A 13,924-nucleotide genomic window follows, 5' to 3' on the forward strand; every position below is an offset into this window, starting at 1 on the left:
TTATTTAAACAAATCAATATTATTTCCAATAAATTTATCAGTACATCCACATTGAATGCAATATTATTTACTCTTTAAAATACAACATAAAAGTCTTCGACGCAATGAAACTAAACATAAGGATTACAAAATACATCTATTTACAATAAGGTGGTTTAAACGCATAATAAAACATCGAACATAACAATACATGTGCAACAATAAAAAATAAATATTCAATAAAAAGATAGTGTTTCAACGTGGTAGTTATATTTACCTTAATGATAATTAATATAATTTGTTAGTTATACGTTTGTTACAAAATTATCTATTGGCGTTGACATCACAGAGCGAAGCAATCTCTAAGGTCGCCGAGATCGCAAGCGCCGATCAATTAAAACACACACCGTCACTTATTACATCATTCAAAACATATTCAAAACGATGCAATACAATAAGCATGACCTATTCATAATATAACTCAAAATCTACATCAAATTAACTAACTGTGAGTATTGCAACTAAACTGCCCTTTCTAATGTGTTAATTTTAATTCTACAAAAACCCATCGATTGAGTAAGCGATGTATTCGATTCAAAGTGTAACGCAAAATCAAATTAATCGATAGTGTCACTCGATTCGAACACAGATAAAAAATCGATATTGAAATATTAAATGTCACGCAACCAAACGATGTCGATTCTAAAGACTAGAAAAATGCAAACGATTCGAAATAACCTCGCCACCAAATCAATAAATGTAAATGCCCATAACCACTCGTTACCTATACATGATATGTGCAACTTTCGATAGTAATGAGAACTTCGTCGCCCTTGCATTGCTTCATTCGCATTTATTACATTTAGTATAATTCACTATCAACATCACAATACAAGCGTTGCACTAAATTTTAGAAATCGATTTTAACGTATTTTTTATCACTTTTTGTGTGACATAACATTTTTTAAGAACTGCATCTATCTAAACATGAAAATCTCAGTCCATATAAATTTACAATAATCTTTTATAGTTTGCTTAAGACAGGTTTTATAATTATTGGTCAAAATACACAATTTCGATACTTTATTTTTCAGAATGAAGTCATGTTGTTGCAATACGAATACATACTTATTTTTCTCTCTTTAAGAAAATGATGGCGGTCTATCGGCGACGCAATCCTATACATAGAGAATGAACACACAAATGAATAATATTCAACGAAGATAAGAACACAGCAGAATATATTCATATTTTTTCTTCAATAGCCTATTTCTTGAAGGCGGCATAGGTAGGCTTGTGATAAAACGCAGTTATACATATTGTTCGTATGGAGCGTCTAGTGTAACAAACTACGCCCACTAAAACATGCGCCGCGAAACAATGTGACCCTTCTGCCATTGCGAGATAGTCTACCTATAGAACGATTTAGAATTTACACGAACCGTACGACGACAAATTTATTACAAGATAGAACAGTCGTTAGGCCTTAAGATTAAAATAATATACAGTTATTTATTATGGCAGATATCAACAACGAATTTATATTAATTTCTATTATAAGATACTGACACTTTTTACAGAAACAATACTATATTACACAAACGTCTCCAAACGTGTACCGAGCTCCGGCGCACTCGCGTCACTTCAACGAATGGCACTTCCGAAACGAGCTCGATCGAATCGTTCGAACCCGAGCACGCGATGCGAATCGGCGGCGCGCACGCTAATTTACCAAAACGAAGGCCAACAAAACAATCTCCAACGTCATAATATACTCTAAATTACTCTAGGACATAAATACTCAGCCTTCGAACAGTAACATAAACATAATATTCGAATCGAGGTACCCGGTCGCCGCGCGCCGACCCGCGTGGCCGCCGTCGAACGCTCGTATAGAAAGTCGATATTCGATATTCATTAAAAATTCGCACAAAAAACGGTGAGCAAAAGTTCCTGAGAGCGAGAACGTGCCGTCGGGTGCTAAGCGTACCCGGGCGGGTCCCAGGTGGCCGTCAATCAGGAGACGTAGGGCAGCAGCACGTAGTACAGGCAGGCGAGCAGCACGGGCACGGCCAGCGCCACGGCGTGCGACGCGTCCAGCCGCAGCGGCTTGGCCTGCAGCTGGGCCAGCTGCGCGGCGAGGCGGGCCCGCTCGGCGCACCCCTCGGCCCAGCGCTCCTTGGCGCGCACCAGCTCCTCCTCCAGCGCGTGCAGGCTGCCGTTCTGCAGGCTCAGCTGCAGGCGCCGCTCGTCGTCCAGCCGCACGTACTCGCTGAGCGCGCACTCCGTTTCCACGGCCTCGCTCTCGTCCCGGTTGATCTCTGTCGCCGTCGACTCGGTCTCGTCGTCGTCGTCGTCGTCGAGGCGGAATAGCTCGTCTATTTCGGCAGAGATCTTCTTGGTGTCTATGCTGTCGTCCGGCGAGGGTTCGCGCAGGTCCTCCGGCGACGTTTCGACCGCTTTGTCGACGGTGTCCGCTTGCTTCGTCTCCTTTTCGATGGCGGCCTGCAGGCGCTGTATCTGCTTGTCCCTGTCGAGCACTTCGGCGCGCAGGCTGCCCACGACGGCCGAGAGGTCGTCAATGTCGGCGCGCGTGGGACGGAATGCGAGTTCTGCCTGCATCTCGGCGGCATTAGAGGCGAGCCGCTTTATCTCTGCCATGTTGGCCTCCTCCGTTACCGTTGAACGAGTTAGTTGAGCCTGCAAATTGACTTGTTTTAATAAAATGAATAAATAAATTAAACAATTAAAATCATCTTTTGTTTAGATACCTTGTTCCATCCCCGCAAACCCATCCCCATACATAATATACAAAAGTACTAAGCATTTTTTATAATAAGGGGACTATAAATATTTTCAATTCCCTAAACCATTATTAATCATGATATTTTTTTATACAGAATAGAAGAAGATTGAATCCAATTGACATAGTACATATTTATCCATGCTTCCTTTCTAATATAATAAGAGATATCTATATTTGTTTGTTTGTCTTTCTGTCACAATGGGCCGAATTTATGGCATGTTTTTTTTAACTGGATATAGTAATAACTAATAAATAATAGTAGTAAGTTGATTCTAGTCAGAAAGTGATATAGAGCACTTTATAAGCCCAGTCGTAGGCGGGACACTAGTATTAGTACATTTATCTGTATACATAATGGACTCCAAAATATAATATTTTCTATAATAATTTTCTATAAAAAAAATTATTTTATAGAAAATTATTATTTGACAGTCAGAATTATCTGTTAGCTCCAAACGATTCTTACATATGGCGCCATTGCTGACTGGATTGATTAAATATTCAATAGATGGAGTTATTATTTATTAGAACCATTGACTGTTGACCATTCATATTCATAACTAAGACAGGACAATATACATATTCGCTAGTATATATTTTATCATGAAAATGGAAATCCCTATTTAATTTGCCTGAAAAACTTTTGTTATCATAGGTAGGTTATCATAGATATTTTTCAAGTATAGTCTCACTATTTGGTTTGATTTTTCGGTGTTAAAATTATGCACTATTTCCATTATCGACATAATATGTCTATCGATACTTTCCGCACTAGTCGATAAATACCAAACGATGTAAGTTTTGCAGGACGTAAACGTAAAGTCAGATTGAAATAATTTCTTGTATAATATGTTAAGAATTGTTATACATAATTCCAACGGAATATCATTGTAATGTCATAAAGCTACGTAAAAATTAATAAATGCTATTTTTGGACGCGTCGAATACGTTACTAATTTAATGGTGACGCCATTACAAGGTTTTGTCTCGGGAATAACTGTCAGTGTCATAGGGATCATGTTTCTCTGTGCCGACTATAGTATAGCTAAAGTCCAGTCGCGGAGCAGGAAGAATTTCGTACAATGACCTCTTTACCTACTGACAGTGGTCACAAACATATTTTTTGAATGAAGTGCATAAAATGTTTGGAGGAGAAAATGTTTTTTACAACTTATTAAATAAATGTCCTTTATTCATTTACAATACCTTATAGTTATTAGTTACATTTTATGCTTTTTCAATAACCACGATATATTATACGATACGTTTTGTCGTGACTCAAGGTCAATAAAAAAACCACATGCAATCAAGAACAAACTTTACGCTCTCAGATTAAAGGTTTACAATCACTGAGGACGGCGGGCATTGCATCTGTGCGAGCAAGACACATTATTTTTACACGGGAGTGACAGTGACAGGTAATAACGAAATTCTTCCTATAGTCTGTCCACTATAAGAATTGCCTTTTGACAGCTCAGCAGGTGATACCAGAAGATGTCCAAAAGATTATCGATTGTGATACCATTCCGATTATAAATTCAAAATATTATCATAAATCGAATCAGGTACGTAAATAATAATTAAAACGTAAACGTACTAATAAGATATGTAACAATAAAACCACATATCGATGCATTTTATGTTAAAACTAAGCTAAACTAATATTTTATTATTTATTGGTTTCTATCTTAAGATTTGGTTGTCTTTATGTTTAAATTACATAACATAATAGAAGAGTTTTTATGTATCGGATATATTTTACAGAGTATTTCTATCGATTATTATAATCTATCGAACCATCATTGAATAATTCTGTGTAGACATCACTAAGTGGGCGGGGCCTGTCCATGAAGTACAATATTACTTGTATGACATTATAAACCTAAACAATACAATCCTTCATAGGCGTGAAGCTGTCAAAAAGCTAATAATATAATGGACAGAGTATAGTTCGCGTCCGGACTTTAGTAATGTCGCGCAGGTAGGCAGGCATACCTGCAGGTCGGCGATGGTGGCGCGGTAGGTGGCCGCGTCGTGCGTGTCGGGCAGCTCGGCGGGCTCCCGGGCGGCGAGCAGCTCGTCGCGGACGCCGCGCAGCTGCTCGTTCTCCGCGCCGCTGGCCGCGAGCCGCTCGCGGAGCGCCTTGATCTCCTCGTTGAGGCCGCCCATCACGCGCAGGATGTTCGCGTACTCGACGCCCGCTTTGCTCTGGTCGAATTTTAATGAAAAAATAAATGAAAATTTTTTAAATGAATATAATTTGGTACAATATTGAAAGAAAGAGAGAAAACTAATTTATATTAACGAGTTTAGAAAACTATTGACTGAATCGAATAAATTTAACATAGACCGATACATAAAAAAATTACATTAGCGTTCCAAAATCAACATCATAATTTTTATTTTAGTTCATAGCTTTTATTTACTTTTACTATTGTATTTATGCTAGTAATGTGAATAAAATATTACAAAATATTTTTTTTGTTCTATTTGATCCCTTCATTTTAAGTAGTGACTTAACTAAAGTATAAATTATATTCTTGTTTAATTGTTACTTGACATTGAATAAATCAATCATCAAGACGATCTAGAGAAAGATGAAGAATTCATAAATTCAGGGAGGAGGATCAAGCCTCAGCTTAAAATTTAAAGAGTAAAAGTAATATTCAAATAAATTTGCAACTCACAGGAGATTCCTCTCGGCTATCAGCCTCGGTGAACGTGGAGTTCGCGTTGTTGTCCGCATGGATCTCGCCGTCAAGCGGCTTAGAAGACTCTACCTCGTTATCGCCCTCTGAAATTCAATTATGTTCGAATAAATATATGCTAGTGAACATTAAAATATTTCAATTATGTTATTGAAAGTTCGTTAAGAGGAATATTTCACGTAAAAAACAATCAATCTGTATATTCTATTTTATGAATGCAAGTTCGTGCACATATTTGAATCTTTAACATGAATACATTACATATCGGATCTTTATGATATTTGGCATGGAGATAGATTATTTATTTTTACAAATTGGATTAGCTATACTTGTTGCTCTTGTATAGTTCGATTCAAACTTAATGGCGGTTCGGAAGTTAGGTGCAGGTGCGAGTGCGGGTGCGCACAGGTACCTTAACGTCCCGCTAATACCTAAAATTGTTTTCTGCGCATCGGATCGTACGATGTTGCGAGCCGCCATTAAGTTTGAATCGTACTATAGTAACAAATCATAAAAGTATCTAAGTGAAAATGCTAACCATGATTAAGTCGCGATTTCTCGTCATCTTCACATGAATTTGTTTCGTCTGTCTTTTCACCGCTCGCCCCTGAGCTTTCTTCTTCTTGCTGTTTCTCTGTAAATATAAATAGATTTTTTTTCAGCCGGTTTACGAAAAAACGCACATTTGTTATGAACATGAAGATCATGTTAAGACACAAAAGGGAAAAGAATAAAAATATTAGTACCCTTATTTTCGGTATTATTAATCATATTTTTCTTTAGTATTAAATCGATGTCCTTTACAGATTTGCCATCAGCCGATATCGCTTTTATTCCCACCTGTAACAAAAAATATTTCAATCAAATGAGTTTACTAATTAAAATTGTAGGTATTTAACATTTTGAATCCATTTTTATTATTAATTAAAATAATAAAGGAGTATTCAATATGATGAAAAATGGAATCTATAAAATTTTGTACTAATAACCATTTATAAAATTATTACTCAAGTATTGCAAACCAAAACAATTCATGAATGATAGATATTATATTACCTGTAACCTAAGCATTAATTCAAAACCACACTACGATGTGAAGTTATGTTTGACGTAATCACTATTACTGTGAATTACATCTAAAGTAATAACATAAAGCTGAAGAGTTCGTTTGCTTTTCGCGCTTGAAAAACGAGAAACTACTCGACCAAATTCAAAAAATCCTTCACATTTGGATACGTCATCCCTGTATGCTACAAGTTACAGATACAGCCGGAGCCGGGGTGCATTGCTAGTTTCATGTACACTGACCTTATTGAGAACACTGGGAGGCAATAACATCTTGATATAATCGGGCAATGATTTCACAGCCTCCTCGAGGGAGCCACTCCGTTTCGCGTCTTGTATTTTGTTACTGTCCGAACTGAGTACCAACATTTTCGCTTCGCCGTTTTGTACTGAATACTGTAAAATAATCAAATACAATTTAAAACACACAAGGCAATATTATCATTGAACCTAATGGATATTTTTCATAGAAAATGTTTACAACTTTAGAACATAATATCATGGCATGTAAGTATAACTGTGATGTTGTTTGCCAAAAATTACTTTTATTAAAAAAAAAATATTTTTATTTATTTAAGTATTTGACATTTAAGAACTCACAGTGAGTGGTAATCTTTTCCGTAGAGCGCTCTCCCGTTCCTCAGCGGTGGATATTGCAAGTCGCGCCGCACACATTTTACGCTCGCATCGTGCTGCCATTTTCTGGAAAATATTGCTTGATTGAAATTTTTACACATTTAAATTATTAATACATAAAATATTAACTGTTTTTCTCGAGGTAAAAAAAAAGATTTGAAATTGAATTTTATAGCATTCAAATGCTCTATATAAAATTTAAATGAGAATTTTTTTAAAGAATAGATTCCCGCGTTGTGATCGTATTTTTTTTAATCGTCATCTCTCATCAGTAAAGACATAGTCGTGCGCCGTCCGCAGACACCGTAAAGCAATGCCCGTTGCCATGACAACGGGCCGCCCACTAACAGCGAGTACCGACCTGCAACTCAGCGAGCGCGTTGTTGGCGGCCAGCCGCAGCGCGCAGTTGTGGTTGTGCAGCGCGGCCGCCTCCCTGCTGCGCCGCTCCAGGCTCTCCTCCAGCGCCAGCCGCTGCTCGTGCGCCGTCCGCAGACTCTCTAGCGCCACTTCCTGTTAATATGATAAATATTTTAGCACAAAAATATGTTTTATTTATCGCCTCTTGGAATATAAACACGTTATATGCCATTAGCTTTTCAACCATTTCAGCGCGCAGTTTACGATACGTGATAGTAGGTTCAAATGCCATAATATATTTTTCATACTATGCTATCCACCAACAAAGTATTGTTCCTTAACACTATCCCATTTCCATGTCTAACAAACACATTTACATATTATGGTAGGCGCTTACCTGATAGTTCTTCTTGTCGGCGAGCAGCTGCGCCACGTGGTGCGCGTCCGGGTGCTTGCCCGCCGCGAGCATCGCCTCGAGCGTGTGCACGCGCATCAGCAGCCGCTGCTCGCCGACGAACAGCTCCCACGCGCTCTGCGCCTCGCCGCGCGTGCGCTCCACGCACTCGCGCAGCGTGCGCAGCCGCGTCTCCAGCGACACCTCGCGCTGGATCGCCTCCTGCAACACAAAACACATTATTACACTGTTAGTAACTATTGCTTTTTTTAGTTAGTTAGTTTAGTTGTCAATGTAGATGTCACTATTTCCTGTCCAAACGTGCTTAGCTGTCGAATACTATAAAATACCGCTTTCCTTTGAATCGTGACGCATTCGTATGAATCGTGCCATGGTGTTCAGACGCTGTTTATACGACGTTTAACCCAACTACCCTCCCTTTGCTAATAGTTGTTGACTTGCTGTGATTTGTTAACAATGAAGAATGTTACTAGGTATGCCAAATCCCTTGAAATTGTGTCTCAGTAAAGCCTGTATGTATACAAATACACTAGTTTTTGTCGTAGTCAAAAATACCAAGTAGTTTTGATTTTATACGCATTCAAAGTTTCGAAAAATATCGAGTCCCGCTAATAGTCACGTGACCGCTTGTGACGTCACGTCACAACGCACCGCGCGGCCGCGTCCCCGCGCGGTGTGTATAAAGCAAAATTACCAATCTTCTATTGGATGATACGTGTAATATTCAAGACCAAATCTAAAAAATAAAATATGTATCAAACTAGATGATATGTTCAACGATTCTGTTTAATCAAAAACATAAAATATTAAAATTTACTCGATAAAAAAAAATCACCAAGTTAGCTCTAATTTTCACACTTTTACGTTTTCTACTTGACATGGTAATAGGCTTATTAAGATTTTTTTTTCATAAACAATTATATTAAAACATTTGCAAGATATTTGTCAGAGCATTTTGTGTAATTACTTTTAGTTTTGGTTTTATCTGCGATAATAATAAGTAATATATATAAATATATATACCCTGTTTTTGTTTAATTCTTCCCCCGACCAACTTATATTTTAGTATAGTTCTCCATATCATTCTCAACTTAAAACAAGAAAAAATCTTACTAGCCATCTACCTATACTTAGCCCATACGAGCAGAGCAGAAGCACAGTCTAGTATACAAGTAAATAAAAACAAAACAATATATATACAAGTAAATATAAACTGTATATTAAAACTTGTATAGAAAACAAAGGATAACGCAAAACAGCTGCAATGTTCTCAAAATATTATAATATGTATGTAGCTTACGTCCTTTGCAACTATAAAAAAACAACTTATCCGGCGAATTGGTAGTTGTATTTTTACATTTAGGAACAACACATGATTTTCTGGTATTTGGATTGGACATTTTTAAAAGTATTTAATTATAATTTCGACGGCACGGGCGCGCGATCGCTAGCGGACTGAGCAGGGGGTGATCACTTCCCTGTAGGTGAGAACTCACGCACACAGAGACAATTTATGATAGTTGATCTAGTTTAAGTGTGGCCGCTATTTGTAAAATTGAGTGCATGGTAGATTTAAAAAATCACAAAAAATATTGTGACTGTTAAAATTTTCACTAATATGACTCAAATTTACAATAAAAAAAACACACACACACATTTATTTGTATAAAAACAATAAGTTACGTTTTTCCTTTTGTACAATAAAATATTTAGTAGAAATTTAAGATTATAAGTAGAATTTCCTAGTTCTTACTGGCAACATCGTTATTTTATCTGATGTGACATTTGTTTTGAATAAAAACAGTTGCGAGAAAGTTTTATCGGGTTTATAACTTTTAAGTTTTGCTCGGTTTCTCTCAATTTCTTCATCTTGCAATCCTCAAGCAGCAGCAATACGTCGAGTCGAGCATCTGCGTCTCCTCCGTATTTGTTCTTTGGGTGATTCAAGGCTCATGTACCACCATACGGTATTGTGTTATGAATTTGTGAGTGACTAGTTTTGTGCCAGTTTTACTGAGACACTTAGTGAGAAATAGACTCCTATAGTTTTTAAATACCTAATCTGTGTGTTATTTACTTCGTTCACCATGTCTCATGTGTACCGGAGGTTAGTAAAAGTTATTATTATTTTGTGAGTAAATATCATTAGGTCTGTCAATGAAGGCTCATGCGATGTAATTTTTCAGATGCTCCAAGTGTGGTGCTAATCAGGTATCAAACCCTGAGTTGAGGATGCACAGGTTCCCGACTCTTGGAAAAAATAAAGAAAATGTTTACCAGTAAGTTCATAAAACTACATAATGTTTTAATTTGGATAAAGATTATTTAAAATAATGCTTTATTAATTGACATTAGCAATTTTTTTTCAGATTGATGTCATGGGCAATGTTTTGTTACCCAGACAAAGACTGGTTTGACTTTCAAGCTCTAGCCGATTTGCAAAAATCATGTAAGGTTATTTGCAGTAAGCATTTTGCAGATTCTGCTTACACAACACCAGCAAAAATATGTCTTCATAAATCTGCCACTCCATCCATAGATGAAAATGAAGAAAATCTTCATTCACCAAGAGCTGGACCGTCTCATAGTAATATCTGTAATGTTCTAAGGGTAAGAATTCCTTATTTGAAAACTTTGTTTACCATGTTTGATATAAATGATTACTCTGACTCATTACTAATAAATGATTACAGAGAGCAGAACAATTAAAGTGGTAACTAAAATATTTGCATTTTGCTTCCGCAGACCCAGTCCCATACGGTTATGTCAGTCACTGAGGAACCAACTGCTGAGATTAAAACTGAGTCATTAACTTCAGGGTCTTTTGCGGTAAGTGGAATAAACATAATATGGAATAAACATAGATATTATAAGTTCAAACATTATACAAACATTTTTTTTTATCATTATGAATAAAATTTTTGCGACTTAAAAGTTAAATTCTTAACCAAAAATATTGTTTTTTTGCTTCTGCAGGCCCGATCCCAAACAGTTACAGAGGAATTAAGTGCGGATACAAAAACTGAATCAGTACCCTCAGTATCATTTTTGGTAAGTAAAATAACCTTTACTGAGTAACCTACCTTGCCTAATAATTATAAATAAATAAATAACCATATTGAATGTTTCAGAAAAAAGAATCTTCGCAGAACAAAGAGAAGCTGTCAGCTTCTGAGAATAAAGTTTACAACAAATGTAAATACTTGTTGAAGCAAGTTAACAAACTCAAAACTGCTTTAAAACAGAAGAAAGGGAGTGATGTTCTGCAAGTTCTGCATAAGTTAACATAAGTTAGCCAATAAAAATATGATCGAGCAATCAGTGGCTATAATATTAATTCGACGATTTTGTTTATTAGAGAACAGAAAATTCTCCATTGAATCTGCCAAGAAAAAGCTGGCAAAAAAAATAAAAATATTGAAAAATTCTTAATCATTGTTTTATTTTATTGAAGCAGTCTGGCAAAGGTTCATTCATTTTGTTTCGAGCAAGATGGTGCAGTTTGGCCTAATTAATAACATTTTATTCTTCAAAACTTCGTAATTTAATGCACTTGATGTTGCTCGAAATAAAATGAATGAATGAATAAAACTTGAAAATATTGGAACCCTATGGCCCGTATATAGCAGATTTTTAAATTTCCCGCCGAATGGTAGAATTTCTAAATTCCCGCCAAAAATTTACATTGCGACAGTAGCGCAGTCTGTCCCTACTTCGCAGGAACTAAAATTGACAGATAACGTAGGGGTACATTTTTTTGTTCGCAGTGGCGCTTCTTCTCTTTTTTAGAGTATAAGTATTCTTTGGGACTGAGTGAGCCAGATTGAGCGTGTTGTAGTGTGACGTCACACCATCACCGGGCGTTTACAACTTCTTTTACTTCTAAATCGGAAACTAATTGACGTATCGAAGTAATTTTTTCACTAGTATTATTTATTTTTGACAGAGAATATGGAGTGCTTATAATCAAAATTAGTGAACATTCTCCATTGTCTACATCAATTATAGACTACAAGCCCACGTAGGAAAAAAATATGGGTCAAATGAACCACCAGGGGACATATCTAGAACGATAGAAGAGCAAAAAATAATAAGATTCATCACTATGCCGTCACTTGTAAGCTGTCCAACTGAGTGCAGATGAGAATTGAAAAGTACAGGTAGACTCGGTAAATTTTGGTCATATATTTTTGTACGGCATTCTTAACCATCGATAGATCCATTAAAAATAATAAGAAACCGCTCAGTGCCGTACAAAAATGGTGGTCCACCAAGTCGGAATTTTTATTTAAAAAATTTTTAAAAAATTTTAGTATATTTTTTAGTTTAAGGGGATTACTATGGTCAAAACCGGAAAACACCTTATACATATTGAATTTTGTTGAGGAAACTGTTGGTACGATTGTCTTAAAAAAAATATATGTGATACTCAAGGATATAATTAACAAAGTGTATTGTTTACTTTTCAGTTTAGAACGGCCTAAACATAAAAAAAATACATACAAATCAACCCCTTTTTGAACATAAAACGCATTTTGTTAGGAAAACGGCTACATATTTATACATGAAATTTATACCAAAAAATATGTTATAATATTTGTAACAATTTGTATTGATTGTTTTTTCAATTTTCATTATTATCGTTAAATTATCAAGAAAAAACTCGAATTTATAATAAAACCCACATAAAACCTCACCTCTATTGCATATTTTCGACGAAATTTGACGGTGTCAGTTCGACTCGGACGGGGGACTGTACGTGCGGTTTTTTTTGCAAAATAACGCTAAAATTCACCGAATTGAATGTTTTGTTAAATTAAACCAGATTGTTATAGGTATTTACATGAGCAGTTCATGAAATGAAAGTTAAAAATAGGTATGTAAAGATATAAAAATCTGTTTGTAAATTAGTTTTGTTTTTGAAAGGCGTCATTGAATAATATCCAGTGTTGATAATTTTCAATCGAAAAGTCACCCGTCAAAATGTCACCTTTTTTCAAAAACTGGGGGTGCCTTTTATTCATTGAAATCTCTACTTTCATATGGTGTAAAAAAAATAAACACCACTATAGTAAACGTTCTCAGGAAATGCATACAAACAGTGTGAAAATTAGCTTTTACTAAATCAGGCACACTTCTCGAACTACCTGAAATGTTTTTATCGACATCATTTTGCTTTTGAATATGCTGTAAAATATTAAACTTAGAACAGATAATTATTTTTCTTTTGAAATATTACCGAAAAGCCGATACAAGAGAAGATATAGAGTTCGAGAAGTGTGCCTGATTTAGTAAAAGCTCATTATCACACTGTTTGTATGCATTTCCTGAGAACATTTACTATAGTGGTGTTTATTTTTTTTACACCATATGAAAGTAGAGATTTCAATGAATAAAAGGCACCCCCAGTTTTTGAAAAAAGCTGACATTTTGACGGGTGACTTTTCGATTGAAATTTAGGTTGTTTTTTTGGTATAAATTCAAAAAAAAGGCGAAAAAATAAATATTTTCAATCAAATAAATTACAGTGTATTTGGGACATAATAAAGTAAGTTTCCACCAAATTTCTTAGAAAAACAATAAATTTTGAAGTAGATAAAAATAAAAGACCAAAAACTTGGTTTTTTGAATTTTTCACCTAAATTTTGAGGTTATGTGAAAAAATTGTGAATACAAAAGTTGTAGAACTTTTTTACCTACAGCTTTGCCATTGAATTTTTTTCTGTAGGACTTGTAGTTTTGTCGGAAATCGAGAGAAACCATTTTTTTCTCTAAAAAGCTCCCCCCTCCCACTTCCCGAACTCGGATTGACCGTAATTTATTTTTCCTTTTATTTTCATCATGTTCCCCTCCTTTTCTAATGGGTTTCATCCGACTGCGATTTTTTTTATCTTTTCATTATTTTTAAAGGCTTCTACCCCAGTCTAATAGTCCGGGATACATCGCCCATTTTTGCA

General features: G+C 35.9%; 2 protein-coding genes across 3 annotated transcripts in view; one reads left to right on the forward strand and one right to left on the reverse strand.

The window, feature by feature from the left end:
- The window catches only part of Slmap (Sarcolemma associated protein), a 35,317-nt gene continuing 21,393 nt past the window's right edge, over positions 1-13,924 (reverse strand). For both annotated transcript variants that reach the window (XM_090108457.1, XM_090108458.1), the window contains 9 exons: positions 7,950-8,168; positions 7,556-7,705; positions 7,159-7,260; positions 6,802-6,954; positions 6,240-6,333; positions 6,032-6,127; positions 5,473-5,579; positions 4,781-4,993; positions 1-2,679 (listed from right to left, as the gene is read on the reverse strand). In XM_090108457.1, the coding sequence (XP_089964583.1) occupies positions 1,996-2,679; positions 4,781-4,993; positions 5,473-5,579; positions 6,032-6,127; positions 6,240-6,333; positions 6,802-6,954; positions 7,159-7,260; positions 7,556-7,705; positions 7,950-8,168 (1,818 nt within the window). In that variant the 3' untranslated portion in view covers positions 1-1,995. The remainder of the gene's footprint in view (positions 2,680-4,780; positions 4,994-5,472; positions 5,580-6,031; positions 6,128-6,239; positions 6,334-6,801; positions 6,955-7,158; positions 7,261-7,555; positions 7,706-7,949; positions 8,169-13,924) is intronic.
- Positions 9,964-11,399, forward strand: LOC149903504 (uncharacterized). Its single transcript, XM_090109027.1, has 6 exons — positions 9,964-10,074; positions 10,154-10,246; positions 10,337-10,577; positions 10,713-10,796; positions 10,944-11,018; positions 11,099-11,399. Exons 1-6 carry the CDS (start codon positions 10,055-10,057, stop codon positions 11,255-11,257), a joined length of 672 nt encoding a protein of 223 aa, XP_089965153.1. The 5' UTR covers positions 9,964-10,054; the 3' UTR covers positions 11,258-11,399.

Source organism: Colias eurytheme, chromosome 13 (assembly GCF_061535395.1).
Source record: "Colias eurytheme isolate Ceu_HAF_F1 chromosome 13, ilColEury1 Martin Lab GWU primary, whole genome shotgun sequence".
Classification (NCBI taxonomy): Eukaryota; Metazoa; Arthropoda; class Insecta; order Lepidoptera; family Pieridae; genus Colias; species Colias eurytheme.

What these genes read in the sequence shown, in the direction of transcription:
- LOC149903504 (XM_090109027.1), top strand. Translation starts at nt 10,055, where the DNA reads ATGTCTCATGTGTACCGGAG. An exon ending in ATGTCTCATGTGTACCGGAG is followed by an intron (nt 10,075 to 10,153) that starts GTTAGTAAAAGT and finishes GTAATTTTTCAG; the next exon opens with ATGCTCCAAGTGTGGTGCTA. An exon ending in TACCCTCAGTATCATTTTTG is followed by an intron (nt 11,019 to 11,098) that starts GTAAGTAAAATA and finishes TGAATGTTTCAG; the next exon opens with AAAAAAGAATCTTCGCAGAA.